The following is a 16,637-nucleotide window of genomic DNA, read 5'->3' as shown; positions in this document are numbered from 1 at the left end:
GTAGAGTAGAATGGGAGGGAGTTGCCCCTGCAGACTATCTGCAAAACCCACCTGATATGATGGAATGCCAGCGGAGCAGAGGATGGCGGATCCTGCCTCCGACTGGTCCCTGGTGGGGAATCGTCAGAGTAGGAAGGTTTGGAGGCAGCTGCGGAGGGGTGGGAAGTGCAGATTGGCCAGACCACTGGCTCATTGATCCATGAGGAGAGTGGATCCCACATCCCTGGCCACGCAGTAGCTGGGCAGCATGCACAGCAAGGTGGCTGGTGGGAAACAGATGTTGCTGGGAACCCCTTCCTTAGCCAGGAAAAGGGCAAAAAGCACACAGAGGGGGAACGAGGGGCCACCGTGAGGCCCAAGCACCTGGTCATAGCACGAAAATCCTTGAAACGCTTGAGCGCAGAGTCTGCTTTCCATCCGAAGAGACGGGTGTCTTCAAAGGGTATGTCCATAAGGTTAGCTTGGACATGACCCTAAAGCCGGATGTCCTCAACCAGGCATGGTGCCTAAGGGTCACTGTTGATGCAACTGCTCTGCCCAGTTAGTTGGTCATGTCCAGTCCACATCTGACCGTGAACAATGCTGCGTGTTTGCCATCAGCAACTTCTTGGGAAAGCACAGCCCGGACCACATCTGGAACCTGTGGCAGCACTTGCGCAACCGTATCCCACAGCGTGTGGGAATAACAGCCCAAAAGGCACTGCCAGGCTGGCAGAAGAAAACATCTTCCAAAGATTGTCCAGCCTCTTGGAGTCCCTATCCAGGGGTGCAGACTGTAACACACCCATGGAAGTAGAGGCTTGGCTTACCAAGCTCCCAGAGGTGGGGTGTTGAGTTCGGAAACCTGGGTCATCTGGTGCATGGCGATGGCGGCAGGCAATAGTCCTGTTCACAGGAGCCCATGTGCTGGGTTCAGACCAAGTACCCAGAAGGGCATCCGTAAGGGCTTCTTTAAAAGGGAGCAGGGGTTCAGAGGATGAAACCACAGGCTGAAGCACCTCTGTCAGGTCAGTCCTGACTGCCACTGAAGGCAGCTCCAAGACCAGGACCTGGCTGCACTCCGCACCACCACTGAATATGAAGCACCCTGCTCTGTAGCCACGGTAGTGGAAAAGAGCCTGCTAGTATCTGGGGAAGTATCCAGTACACTGCCTTCCCCCAAGTCAGTACACTAGTCCATGGGGTCTTGCAGCTTGTAATCTAAAGGGTCCAGCAACCCCTCCCCTTCCGCACCGTAACCTAGCCCAAGAGAAAGGGTCTCAGGATCAGATATAGGGGACAAGGCCCCTGTCAGTGCTGGAGTTGGCGGTGGGCAATGCCCACCCAGCTCCGTGTTGGAGTCAGCAATGAGGATGGGGACAGCACTGCTCGCTGACACAGGCGGGCGCCGGGAACATTGACGTTGGAACATGCGCCAGGGAAGGTCTAGTTGGTACAACCGGCGCTGGTTCAGATCCAGGAACAGGATTCATGGGTGCCCCGTGGAGGCGAGGCCGAAGCCAATGGCGTGGAACACAAAGGGGCCCTTTTTGACTCCCCAGGGCATGGAGGCACGTCAGCAGAGACAGACTGCCCAAAAATGAGGCGCATGGCATCATAAAACTCCTTGAGTTGGGCAGCGGTCGCTCTGGCTCTCAGAAACTCAGGGAAGCGCGCAGTCGGCCCAGAAGCAGGCTCCGCAGATGGAGGCCTCCATCGACAATGTTCCTCCTTCGTCTCGTCGGCCGATGGATGAGGTTAAGTTGAAGAACGTTTCGCCGCCTTCTTATGCCTTGATTTACCTAAATTTCCCAAGGTCATGGAGTGAGACCAAGAAGATGGGAAGCTCCACGACCGATCCCGAGACGTTCCTCTTGACCGAGATCGGGACTTATGCGGGGCACAGCGCCAGGTCGCCATCAGCTTTAGGGACCGCTTCACAAAGCCTTTGCATTAATGGCCTGGCACTCGGTGCACGACTTTAGGTTGTGGATGTGTTCCAGACACCAAAGGCACATGAGGTGCAGATCTGTCACAGACATCGTCTGATGACAGGACCCGCAGGACTTGAATCCAGTCTTCCTACAGGACATCCTTGATGCACCAGAAGTGAAAAGATTTACATAAAAAGTTGAAAAAAGGCCAGTCAAAAAAGACCGAGGAGTAGCTCTCTTCGGATCAGCGCTGGCTGGCGTGGAAAGAAAATAACCAAAATCATCGCGCCGGGGAGGCACCTGTATAGGACCCTTGATGTAATTTCTGGCACAGATGATGCCAAATACAGATGTGGAGCCCATCAATGCCACCTTACGGAGCGCAGGGGTATTGCTCATGAAAAATCTCTGAATTCAGACTGATGCCTCGGCAAATATTCAAAAGGTAAGGAATCTGCAACTAGAAGTCTCTATCAGATGGAAAGCTTTTTGCGTTCTACTTCATGATGTATGTCAGCGTTTAAGTTACAAAAGGAAAACTTGGATTCATGAGCTCCACTATTAAAAAAAGGAAAGGTTGAACTGTCACATCCCATGTGCTCAAAGATACCTTGTATTGTCACGAAGCATTTGCTATGTAGCACTCCACAATGTACTTGCCCCTTGCAGAATTTAAACGGTGCACCATGTCAAGCCTGGTTTCAAACCCAAGGCTTAGTTAACAAAAAACTGCGACTCTTGTTTCTTGAGAACCACCAAGAAAGCCATCACATATGACACACACAGGAACACAATGCACAAAAAAAGCCTCAGACAAACGACACAGATTTATTTTACTTTTTTTTTTACTTTCATGTTAATTGGCATTATTATATCCACACTTAGATTTCAGGAAAGGGAAAGCACAGATTACAATATCATTAAAATTATATTTTACAGGTCTATATATATATATATATAATATATATTTTGTTTTAGGGAAGAGCATGACAAGGTTCCATTCCTTCCTCTAGTGGACTGTGGACATTTGTTTTAGGCGTGTAGATACTCATGATTTAAAGTGCAATAAAACGCATCCGAGGAATATGAACAGACACTAGCAGGAGAAGAACCGAAAAAGAAAATGGGTCGTGCTTGTTCGGTCAGCACGCACCTGCGAGTGAGTAGGGGCTGTCCCTGTTATGGAGGGCATTCTTCCCATTTAAAGGGCATTGGTAGGGTTAGAATGCGAACTGCAGCTTGTGCCATCAGATAAAGAGGATGTCTAGCAAGAAATAAACACTGGGAGGCCACACTAGTTACCAGCATCACTTCAGTTAATTCAAGCGTATCGAGAACCATCTGGAGTAAAACGTGGCACGGAAAAAAGCCACAGTAGACTCCTCTAGTCCCAGTTTGAGGTATGATGGAAGCTGGAGCCAAGGACTAACCACACTGCCTTCTGCCCAATCATCAGGGACAGTGCTGGGGTGGGGGATTGGGGAATCAGGAAGATCCCACCGTCATACAGACAGAAAGATAGAATCCCCAATGTATGTATCAAAAAATGTTCAGAGTGAATTTTAAACCTTAGCTCTAACTTGTAATAAAAAATTGCCGAGGTGAATTGGCTCAGACAAGGCCGTCTGTTGCTTAAAAAAAGATTAAGAAACACATATGACACGGGGGTAACGCTTCAGTTGACTAACTAAAGCCCCATCATGCCCACAACGGCACAACAAAGACCTAATTGCTATGTTCTGCATAAGTGTTAACCATTATGGATACAGACAAGAGAAAAGTGTTTTTATTATAAAGATTTCCTTGAATAGTTAAGCACAGTTCTGAGATATTTCGAGACAAACACTTACATGTCAAGTTCTTTCTTTGTTAGGGGTACAATTAAATAATAATAAATTACCATTAAATATCAATGCTTCACAGCCAGCAGGATTGAACTTGCTGGCCCTTTGGAATATGGAATGGTCAACCCAATACAAATGGCTTGCATGTGAAGGAATAAACAGAAAACATTTGGGATAAGGTGCAGTTCAGAGTAAGGCCCCGTCTGATGGACTAGACATTAAATAACAAATCAATATCCCAGCAAACACTCCGTTCCCCATCCTCTCCTGTTTGCTCCTCTAACCTAATAGGAGGTGCTAGAAAACAAAACATTTTGTAGGGATATACTGGACAATGAACAAGTTCTGAACCTAATTTTGCACTGGTAGGCATTCAATTTTACACAACGAAACATTGCCATATAAACATTTAAGGACCTTATTATGCTCTTAAATAAACATTCCTTTCTTCAGTCTCGCTGTCTGACTGCAGAATTAACAAATGAAATGTTACACATATGTTGAAACTGACATCTGAATGACAGCCACCTCATTGCAGCCAAGTGTAAATGAATGAGACACACAGAAATCAAGCCTTCTGGTATGTCTGGGTGTCACATCTGAAGCAATACATAAGACTAGGTTCCAGCTATAATGTGTGGTTTGAGATGGAAAATAAACATTAAAAAAGGGCACTTTAATCCCTACCATTATGGATGTTTGTGCATGCAGATTGAACTGCAGGTTCACCCATTCCGAGATGGCTGCTTTAGAAAACCAACTAGAGATCTGAAAGCAAGGTAAGGTGGACAAGATGGCAATGTAGGGTAAAGGGGGTTTAGCCAGGAGATTCTGCAGAATGCCTCTGTAACCTACATTACAAGCTATAAAGATGATGGTATGTACGTTCTCACTCATAGCGGCAGGACATCTCGGCTCTTACTTGGGCTTAGGGCTAATGAGCAAGGTCAACCAATAAATCCAATTATTCTGTAGAAAAACATCTAGGTACGTGTTCAAAAAATAATAAATTACCCCATAATCTTAGAGGGTAACTTGAACAATGCTAAGGACAACCAGAGTGTCTGTTATGGCTTAGGTAGACAGAGCCTCACCATCTTCGAATATTGGCAAGGAACAGTGGGCCAAATCCTCATGGCCATCAAAGGTTATGCAAAAGGGATACACTAAACGCCCCTGGCTGTCACCTCACAGCAACTGTGAAGACGGAACCTTGTCATACAAACTTTCCTGTGATCAGTCCGCCTCAAACCAGTTCCCCAACCCACCCAACCGGTATTCACACACGCGCGCGCACACACACACACACACACACACACACACACAAAAAAACAAACAAAGAAAATATTACACATGGGCCAGCCATGACACAGCACACGAAGAATAACATGACAGTAAAAGAATACAATGATGTTTAGAAAATAGACTGTTTTGTTTAGAAAGTTGATTGCAACAGTACTGCAATCCCCTGGGTCCCTCTGGAAGCTGCCACAGTGGCTGAGCATTTTTCAATTTCATTATGGTAGTAACACCCTGCACTTCTCCTCTCCAGTCTGACCGATCACAAAGCGAGAGACCAAAACAAACACGAGTCTCATTAAGGGCAAGGGCTGGAACTCATTCCAACAGAGGTTTGTGACAGCACCACATGTGCAGTCCCTGTAGCCTGGATGTCAAGTGGTCTCATTTTAAGCATCTACACTGTGGAATTCATGAAGAGAGTGGGTGGCGAGATGTCACACTACTCCGGAGACCATGTGTACATGTAACATGGAAGTTGTAGCAAAACAAGGGCACATTTCCAAACTCGAGGGCCATAAAATTGGGTAGCAATGACAACACTATAACATGAAAAAGGAAAGGGCTGAAAACTGCCCTTCTATCCATGAGAACAACCCTTTATCCCCAACACTGCTCTTGGCAAGCACAGCTGACAACAGGATGTATGTAGTCCCTCCCTGATGGAGTTTGGGCAAGTTTTTACTTAATACTCAAATCGAAAGAAATGAATACATAATCAAAGGCTCTAAGCAGAAAAATATCTATCCACCAGTTCCCCAGTCTCAAGTACACTGGGGATGCCTGGAAAGGGTCTTTGAATGAGATGTCCCTGTACATTACATTTTATACAAGTGACACACATACACACTTCTCTTCTAAAAGGGTCTTCTGTGGCTTGAGGGTCTGTCAAAAACTCCTTTTCTCACAGCGTTCCTGAATCTTCAGCGGAACCAGGATGTGCTTTGAGACAATAAAAGTATACATGGCAACATATTAGGAGCCTCACAACAGCGAGCAAAAGACATGTCCACTCTACTAAAGGAAACCTGCAAGGGGGGTGGGTTTTCAAAGTCACTGTCTTGACAATGTCAGGTACCAGGTCTATCCTCACCATGAGATGGCAGATGCTCCGATGGACGGAGTAAAACAAAATGGTTACTTACCTGCCCAACCAGTTTTGTAGCTTGAACAATTTTCAGGAATCACATATTGTGCTCAACCCTGCCATCAAGCGGTTGGATCGGAAGCTGGTTCATTTAGTCCTTTTTATCTTCTTTTTGCTTTTTTGTTGTGGGCATTACAAGAGACTTTAACCATTTGGTAAAATTGACGTACGCCCCAGAAAACCTTGGACATACTTGCTATCTTGAGATTATTTTTTCCGCTGTTGGGTAATTATACTAAACTAAATTGAATGTCAGGCGTGTTTCCGGGTGCCACTTCTGGTAAAGCACAGTTTACTTCCTGAAGTGCTCCACTTAGGTTGGATTTGTTTTGCAATAATGAAAATACACTATTGGTGGCGGTTCCCTTTAATAAGACTACTGTTTACTTGTCTGATGCTGGCATTTGAGTCAGACATTTCCACTAGGAGGCTCAGAAACAAGGAGCCAACAGCTTCAGCCATCTCCGTTCAGACGCGTGGGCATAAACACCATACCATGCACCTGTTGGCCAAAGCCCTTGATCAGTAAATGCAAGTGCTCCAAGGCAGAAAGAAGCCTCTGCTGGCAAATGTACGGATAGGAATAACATTATCCTAAAAAGTCTGATGACTTGCTGTAGACTGAATAGCATTGAATGCAAATGCGAAGCCAATGCCATCTAATATCTCTGTAAGCATGACAAAGGATGTTTTTTTGCCTCAGGAGACCAGAAACGATTGCCTATCTCTAACACTGGTCTCCAGAATGGGCACCCTGCACAGTTGTATGCAATTAGAATGTTTGTGCTATCACCATCAGGGCAATACTGTCTTTTTAGAGTGGGGTACGATCTCTCATTCTGTGTGCAAGATGGAAGGTCATATGCAACTCTATGTGGCACGGCCAGCAAGACAAGTGAACCTCATAGAGCTGCATGAGTTTAGGAAGAATGCCAGGAAGGAAAGCAGCTATGGGAGGAAAGTCACAAAGGAAGAATAATTTAAGTACATATGGTTCTGAACACAGCAAGGACTACCTAGGCTTCCATCTACATGAATCTAAAAAGAAGAGTTCACAGAAAGTGCAGACTGACTTACTACTAGCTAATTTGTAAACCTCAGCAAAAGAAGTATGTTCAAAGGTGCTGCCATAGAAGCTAACCCTTCTGTGGCCATGGGCCCAAATAAAGATATTTTTTAAACCAGGATATGAAGCACTAGACTATCCAACGTGAACTGCTCAATTCAGTAGCATGTTCTTAGCATTACAAATAACTAGATCCTCTTAGAACAAGAAAAATGAGTGACAGCCAGAGTGCAAAAGGTCAGCTTTACTGGTGCAAAAGATAAAGAAAAGGTAGGGAGGCAACTGATCAACTGAAACGAAAACCAGAGTCACCGACACACTTAAAAACAGTAAATGACTTGACCAGCAATGGCAGAAAAACCTCGCACTTAATGTTCATGTGCGCAAAGTCCATAGTACCTCAGTACACTAAGGTGTCTCCGATATGGCTTAGCGGCCAGTGCACTTCAATTTAAATACCAGAAGGAAGCCAAAGATAACAGTAACCTTTAACAAGGATGTCGGCCACAGAATTGTCCTTGATACGTTGTTGCTTTTCAAATATTAATGGTTACACCGCAAAGGCTAGTAATTTTAGCAAGACTTAGAAACTGTATCAGTGGTATTTACCATTCACAATGGACAGCATTTTCAGTGTGCTGTGAAGCTGAAAGTGGGAAGATCAGAAAATGTGAAGCAGAGTAGCAGAGCAGCCGAGTCCATGCCAAGGACGTCCACTGGAGAGTAAAATAAAATTAAGTAAATGGTGGTTCTGCCGCTCCCCCGGCCACTATTGCTATTATGAGGACCTCAAGGAGGACGTTCTGAATTTAAATATCACCTTAAAGATTCGCAGTTGAGGCAGGGATACATCAACTAGGGAACCTGAAACCATATTTAGACACCATGGACATACTTCTGTTGCTGAAAAATGTTTACTATTCAAATTCACCGAATGTGCAACAAGATTTTCCATCAATTGACCAGTTCAACTCCTAATAATGATATTTGTACCTATATTCTGACAGCATTCACCCAAACAATTCTGCAGCTCAATACAGGAGTAGAAGCACGTTCTAATTCACTATGTAAGGTTCCAATAAAGAGATGACGAACTTCCTTGGATAATGTCAATTCTAGCCCCAATAAGTAAAGAGAGAAAATCTTGGTACTCTAGCCTGCGTTGTTCACAGTGAATATACATGTATTCTCCATGCTGTAATCCTCCAGACTCTCCATGAAAGCTCACAAGTGAGCATCCTACCTAATATCCGTGTGGCCTGTAAGTCCATTGACATTATGAATCCATTTTACACAAGGAAACCATATTAGTAGGTTTTCCAAAATATTTTAGTGGCAAGGATTTAGATCTCCAAGAAGAGACTGACCAAGACTATCCTTTTCAGGATGTATGTTGAAAGAACATTCAAACTCTCTTTCAAAGATCTTCCTGCAGTAAGCACTATTCATCAGAAGTTGAAAGATCCTTTACCTAAGATATTGAAACCTGGATTCTAGTGGGCACAGACAAACCACTCCAGTGCCAAATCACAATACCAGAAATTGAATAGCACAAGAGTACAAAACAGTCAATTTTTACAGATACTGTCCCACCTTGTTAAACAGCTGAGAGATTCTAAAAGATTCTCATGCAGCTAAATACTATGAGGGAACTTCTTATAACCAGTCATACCAGTATCGGGTAGCCTGAAATAAATAATTGTTTGGTAAAGGCCAGGCACCATCAATGCGGAGCATTTTGCAAAAGGCATTCAAACAGGAACTGGTACACAGAAGCTCTTTATAGGAGTATGGGGTCAGTACTGTGCTACTTAGACATATTTCACAAGAGGAATTTTGGAGATCTAGGGAATTCTGAAAGAGGAAAATGCACATGTATATTGCCATCACTGCTCTTCATTCATAAACGCGTTGCTGCACCCGACTGTTGCCATACTCTTCTTTGGAGACAGCAGCTCCCAAATCTAGCCATCATCGGAAAGCAGGACAAAATAGCATCCCCCTCTTCTAAGCATGGGAGAAACATTTGCAGGATTCACTTGAATGTTCATCCTTTGCAGATTTTCTGATGGCAGCATATAGAATCTAAGAAAATCCCTCCTTACAACTATGAAACACAAGCAGCTCTCCTAGTGCTTGCTAGTTATCGCAAATGATGGCTCCTTTCTGAAGGAGAAATTATCCCTGGTTGAAGGATGAGCAAAGGAGTTTAGATTATCCTGGTCTCTTTCCTTGTCACAGGGTTTTCTTTATTACAATCCTTAATTACAGTTCTGACTTGATAAAGGGGGTAATGTTTTGCCATTGATGACTTTGTAGCTGGTTTCAAAGATCATGATGTGGCTTGGAGACTTGTATCTACAATGTTGTTGATGATAACTTTGGGAAACTAAAGTTCTTAAAATTCTAACTGTGTTGGAATCAGAGTACAATTTATTCTAAAACAGTGTTTACTAAATGTCTAGGAAGGGCAGTATCATATAAAACTTTGTCCATACTTTTGCCCTGATGCTTTGCCTAAGTCTGACAACAGGTGAACTTCCACAAAGGCAGGTTTCTGGACCTTTCACGTTTTCTTTTGCCAATATGGTATGAGTTGAAGGGGATGAGAGCTGAAATAAACTGCAATGCATGAGAAAAATGCCAATCAGAGAAAATATAGGTGGCAGAGTATTCGAACAGTGAATGTGGAATTCTTAAGCTTCCGTCTTAAGGAGACAACAAAAAACTAAATATACTCTGATGCAGAGCATATAGCAGAAGGATAGGTAGAAACTATGAGTGAAAAATGTGACCATTCAGAATTGTATTGAAAAATTAAGATCAGTTTGTCTCAAGCAAACCCCATTTGTTAAGCTGTCTTGGTGTTTGACAGATCTCGAAGTTGATTATTTACTGGGCGTGGTTGTATTTCATTTATGTCTTTGGTCCTTTGTCATGGATGTTAGTGGCGGCACAAACTGTTGCAGGGACATAATAATACGGTGGTAGCAGACTATAAAACTTGATAGTCACTTCAGGATCAGGTCTGCTGGAGACCCAGCAAGCAAAGGTGACTAAGATGGGGGTGGCATTTAGAGACCATAGTTTATGTAAAGCAATTTGTGCTAAGGCGATAGAAAGGTCATAGTGGACAGCACTGTCCCAAATACTGTCTGTCTCATTTCGTAATGAATTGAAAGATAATCCTAACTTAGTAATGTCCTACTTTTACAATCATATAGAAAGCGTCTCCAAGAGTTAAAATAAAACCCACAAACTTCATATAATACATGCAGCTGTAATTCATGATCTGTGAGTGTGAGAAAAGAGACACCTTGTGTGCCGAAGACCACCAATTTCATGGCACAAACAGTACAATGTTTAAAGATTCTTGTGCACGTGACTCAGGAAAAAATACTTACTTCGAAAAGTATATGGGGAAAAAATATGAAATCATAAGTGACATATCTGGAAAAAATGAAAAAATCTAGCTTTAAACCACAAGAGAAATTATTCATTTAAAAAGTTCCCTTACAGCAGAGAGGAAATAAAGAGAAGACTAAAAAGTATGGCAACTTTGCCAAACGTAAAAGACTTGGTCAAATGACCTGCATAAGCAAATAAAAGAGATGGTCACCTTAGGGTTTGTGAGACATAACGAAATCAGGGGTCGTAGAGTAAACAGATGCTAATACCATCACACATCTGTCAAAAACAGGAAGGTTTCAAGATCCTAACGTGTGGGGCAGATCAATGCACATGAAACATCTGTAAGCAAATACAGTTATGCACTGCTGAGACTACCACTCCTGTACGAATGCAAAGCAAAGAGAAGTGGGAACAACTACTGCACCTCTTATGTGCAGAAGCAGATCACATTGCACACTAGCAGAAAAACACTAGTAAACATCAAAGAAGGGAATCATAAAAGGGAGATTGAGGTGTTGCCTTGAATCAACTAAAGCCATTTCAGTTCTTGGTCACTGAGTATCTCGGTACTGGAGAATGTGCGCAGTGCAGCGAGGTCGGAGGGCAGCTAAGCCAAATATGGCAAAAGGAGTTGAAAGAGGTGGGATACAAAATAACCCCGTCATATTCCCCACAAGTCACTGAACAGAACCCAATGAAAGGGATACACACTCAGAAAGCAAACACAAGCCCTTAAGAACTTGCTCTATAATGCACCAGTTAGAGGAGTCTGCTCCTCCATAAGAACCAGGAGGGATGCCATCATCCAGGGACAAAAGGAACTCAAGGGTCTTACTGTATGAGGCATATGGCCCAATGGAGACTACTCCCAGGTTTCTACAGACAAACTAGCAAAGGAAAACAAGCACTTGTATATTCCTGCTTTTTGAATAAAAGAGGAGATATTCTGTGTCCAAGAAATCCAAAAGGCACACCACCTTAAAGTCAATCACTACCAAAGGTATATGTCCTACAAGGAATCAGGCCAATCAGAACCCTTCCAGACCGTCCAAAGAGAAATACTGGAGTCCAAACAACTGAGAAGGCCTCTTCCATCAGTAACCAGCTTGCTAAACTATGAGAAAGCGAGTTGAAGGAAACCTGCTTTTTAGGTATTTAAGAGGAATATCATCATTAAGTTGCAAATACAACTCACAGTGTCCTGCTCGATGAAGAATCAAGCTAAACAGAGCCTGCATATCAGGGCTGCAAGTGTAAACCGAAAAGGACAAAGACCACCAAGAGGTTCCTTGCTCTATGACGTATCAGTAAATATGGGCTTATTTTTAAAGAGTCTGTGGAGGCATACCACCACCCATGGACAAACAACTCATATGTCCTACTAGAGTAGCAATGCCATCACAGGAAGTCTACTTATCATAGGTCAGAAAGGCAAAGCCGTGCCAGGCTAATCACTAACTAATTTGTCTGGTCCCATGCAAATGTAGCCTAGGTCTCAGGGTTTAGGAGTTGCAAACTAAATGAGAAACATCGTGCTCCCGCAGTATAATGAATCCAAAAGGAAAAACCGCTCTTCAGAGATTTAATTAGGTAGAAGACCATCTACAGGTGCCTATGCAGTGAAGAATCTGCCAGAGGAAGTTTTCTTCCCACGAGTTTAGGATGTATAGTACCAACCTACAATGCACAGACTCCTGCTCTCTGATGAATAAAACAAGAACAAACTTGCTTCGCAGGAGCCCAAAATGCATAGCACTTGGCAGGAACACAATGACAACCCACAGGATTCACCTCTATGAGGAATCAGGGCAAGAAGAACCTTCTTTGCAAACACCAAGGAGCAATACTACCAAAGGAAAAAGACCATGGCTAGATCTTTGCTTTATGTTCAATCAGACAGGCAGGATTAAGTATCTCTCATGGGTTCAAGTCACGGTTTTGACATGCAACCACACGTTCAACACTCATGCAGCAACAAAGCCCTGCCTCAAGGTCAGCCTACATCCCTCTGCTGCAGCTCACAGTGCCCTCTCTAGGAGACCATGCTGGAGTTGTACCTTGCTTCAATAAGAACCCCGACTCAGATTTGTGTCACCGCAGGCTGGGATTTCCTTCTGTGACATGCACACATCTACATAGAGACGATTCTTCAGAGGTACACAGCTTCTCGGGGCTTTGGTAGTGCTAGCAGGAAAATTTGACTGGGGAAAATTGGAAGGGGATTGGGAGCTGGTGTAATGGCTCCAATGACTTCCCCAGACAATCGGCACAATGCCATGTGCAAAATCAGAAGACTCATTTCTTCCTGGAGAAAACACATTTCTGCAAATTCTTCATAAATGTGACCTAATTTGAAGTACCCAAATAAGAAATCTGCAGAAAGGATGAGTACCAATAAAAAAACTAGATACAAACTACATCAGCACAAGAATGCAGGAAGCCTATGAGCATGGCTGGGAATAGGAATGAGCGTGCTGCAAGTGCAGCCAATGACTCCAGCTGTCTGACAGGTTACTGGCTGCCTTCCTCCATTCTAGGCGTCATTTGCTGAAATGGAGAGCTGCATTATTTGCTTTTGCTGTCCCCAGGCAGCAGGCTTCACAGTTTTTCATCGACTCCAACGGAGTGAGCCTTCACCTGCAACTGTCCTTGCTGGCGGACGTCCTCTGAGCAGCCCCAGCAGGAATGGTTCATCCCAACTGGTTTTCAAGAAACAACAGATCAAAGCAGTGTGTTTCTAACTTCCAGTGTCAGCGTACATCTGGTTGATCCACACCAGGGAGGAGGAGCGTCCTGATGTGCTGGAGTGAGGCATGGCGGTGAACGGGTGCCCAAGAGGAAGGGTCAGTTCATCACCCTCCCTCCATGTCACTGATGCTTGCAGACTGTCCTGGCTGCAAAAGAGGTTGGCAGTGTCCAATAGTGGGACCACACCCTTGGCTCGTGATGCAGATGTTGTCCTGGGTCATAGGATGATGCAACATCTGCAGAAGCGTTGTCTGCTACCACCAACTGAGGGCGGAGGAGTCACTGGGGCAAAATAGGCATGCACTTTGATGTTGGGCAAATGGGTCTGAAAGAAAGAAAGAGGTAATATCAGTGAACATGTGACAGCATTAACATGACAAAAAATAGGTTGGCAGTCAATGTCTTGGACACCAAAGGACAGGCAATCACACCACCATATGATCCAAACTTTCACCAAGAATCCCAAGACTGGCAATGCCACAATGCATGCTGCACTTCTGCCTCAGTACCCGAATAACGGGCCATCAGACTGTCAAAATACACATCAAGCCAAAGACCTCCTGGGACGTAATCAGGTACTTCTCAGAACCCAAGAGCACCACATTAAACTAACAAAAGCCAGAATCCAACGACAACACACACACCCACTGGTCAACACACAATACGTGCTGCTGTCCCACTTAAGGAATTCAAGAACAGCAATTCACACAAGATAATCTGCATTCCTCAAGATACCAAAAACAGGCATCACATTCCATGAGCTACAGAACCACGTCATGACTCCAAGAGCTTGTCATTTCACTACCATGAGCTGTAATATAAGGTGCTAACATGGTTCCGACAACTTGGACCATGTCACAACTTCCTGCTTGCTATTTCTACTCACGCTTCCCATGCTATGCCTGTTAAAGTAGTTCCTCTAGCTAGTTCTACTGCTATCTCCTAAACTCCTTTTCTTAATTCCCTAGGGAGGAGGTGTCCACTAGGTGGCTCCACCAGGATTGCCAACGCATTAGAAAATGTGCTTACTGGTTTTACACAACGTACACAGCACACACTCACAAACTATGCCTTAGAGAGAGAAGAGCACTCATCTCACAGGCTGTGCCTTGGATGGGGAGAGCGCTCAGCTAGTTTGCACATTTGAGCCCACAGAGTCAGAAAACATTTTTACATTATCTAAGTCACCCCCTACGTAGTAGTACCCTGAAACCCAAGAGATGTTAAAGTGTTATGTATAAAAGTAAGACCTGAACTTGGTATGCACCTACAGTGATCAGAAAATATAGAAATGTACATAGATATTGTCACTGACACTGCGCGTCACTGAGGGGAAAGCTCAAGTTGTCACTCAATCATGAAAAACGTCCGTTACTCCTTTTTACTTGTCAATGTAAAATTGTTTGCTATTACAGGGATGTTGAATTTTATAAAATATCTACTTGTCAACGGCACAAGATAAAGATACCTCAGAAATCGACTTCTCCTGAAAAGGAAATATATATATATATATATATATATATATATATATATATATATATATATATATATACACAAACCCACGATATATGCATTTAAATGCCAAAAAAGACAAAACGCGGAGCACTCGCAGGATAAGTTCTCAACAACCCTTTAATGCCAGTAAACACGTTTCCGCATTGCCTTTATCAATACTGGCCAGGCCTCAAGGTATCGCATTAGTGCATGTGAATTGTACATAACAAAGGTATTGTCTGAGTGTACAACCTCTCTCTCTACTGAAAAACACCTGCACGAGATTTAACGTCATAATTCCACAAGTCTGCTTATGGAGAAGCTTCAAGGATGATACAGACTGGTGGATGAATAAAGTCCAATGAAATAGTGACTATAACTTTTTCTTAAATATACTGCTTTGGTGATTTTGATAAATGCTTTAACTTTGCCTTCGGCCTAAAACATTTCATTAGGCCAGGCTTATCCTTCTCCAGTGACAATGATTAGCTTTTTGAAGAGACATGAAATACTCTCCTGGGAGGAAAAACACAAGAACTGGATCCGCTGGGAGGGTCTCTGGCAGAGAAGCAAAGAGAACAAGCATGTTGACACTAAACTGTGCTGTGGTGTTAAGGGTGCTCCTGAAGATGCCCTGTGGCTCTCTCTCCTGATTGCGTAAGTGGATCTGGATACAGTACCAGTCACGGTTAGTTTTTCCATGGAAACGAAGAGGGAGAGTTCTCATTTTAATAGGCCTAACTACATGAGAGCAGAGAAAACCCTACACAAAGGGATAAACATTCTGCCATTTTGAAAGAGCCCTAAAATGGCGAATTCTGCAATGAATTTGCACTAAAGCAATAGGAAATACTGTAAAAGAGGATTGTGAGGACATGGGGAGTTTTGTTACATTGGATGAAGAGTAAATATAAATCACTGGCCAGTGGCCACTCTAATGCATGTTTCACAATACCAGCTTCTCAGAAAAAAACACTCAACAAAAGTTGAAGGCCCAGCTGTGTAAGACTGAGGGGAGATTTGAGGCCTGTCCTTTTGCTGAGTTGTACCCAGGTGATTCTTTAGGATCAGACAAGTCGCACTCCTACAACTTCAGGTACAGGTTCAGAGAAGACCTGGCTAGGCAGTAAAGGCTAGACTGTTCCTATTGGTGGATTTGCATATGGCTGGGTATAATCTGGGGTGGCATGGTGGCCCAAAAAAAAGACAGACTTGGATGCAGCCCAGAGTTATTACCCGTAGCTGAGATTAATTAAAGCATTCCATCCATCACTTCTTTGTATTCTCTGGTACAGAAAAGGCAAAGGGGACATCCTGGATGAACAACCTTCTGACCACTTGCTCTGGGAGTTTAAATGTCACCCTTGCTCGAGTGAGTGGTTGAGTTTGTCTTATACTGCTGTCTGTGGCCTGGTACCTTAAAGCCTACCCTGAAGTTCTGGATGTTTTGGGGGTGAATAATGGAAAGATATAAAGCAGCCAGAGAAGTTTGGAAACATATGAGGTTACCAGTATGCAAGGTAGCATTTGCCCTTCCCCGTCTGGCCTATGTGAGGCAGAACAATTTGTTGGTACTGCTTTTAATTTTGAGAGTGGCCTCTGGTGGCTGCTTTGGACAATTCACTTAGACTTACATTATAGCTTTACGGTTCCTGGGTGATTTTGACTTCAACAAAAATAATCTTATTGTTTATTTCCCAGTAAATAATTTTTAT

The 16,637-nt window shown here is 43.7% G+C and overlaps 1 protein-coding gene across 3 annotated transcripts in view; it reads right to left on the bottom strand.

Annotated features, from left to right (window-relative positions):
- The window catches only part of FBXL20 (F-box and leucine rich repeat protein 20), a 391,966-nt gene that overhangs the window by 39,053 nt on the left and 336,276 nt on the right, over positions 1–16,637 (bottom strand). The window contains exon 15 of one of the 3 annotated variants that reach the window (XM_069237456.1): positions 10,532–13,753. The exons of the other annotated variants lie outside the window; for them this stretch is intronic. Within the exon in view, the coding sequence (XP_069093557.1) occupies positions 13,646–13,753 (108 nt within the window). The 3' untranslated portion in view covers positions 10,532–13,645. Of the gene's footprint in view, positions 1–10,531; positions 13,754–16,637 lie in introns of those variants that run through there. 3 annotated transcript variants of the gene reach the window in all.

Source organism: Pleurodeles waltl, chromosome 6 (genome assembly GCF_031143425.1).
Source record: "Pleurodeles waltl isolate 20211129_DDA chromosome 6, aPleWal1.hap1.20221129, whole genome shotgun sequence".
In the NCBI taxonomy this organism is placed as follows: Eukaryota; Metazoa; Chordata; class Amphibia; order Caudata; family Salamandridae; genus Pleurodeles; species Pleurodeles waltl.
This window is presented reverse-complemented; position numbering and strand designations above follow the sequence as displayed.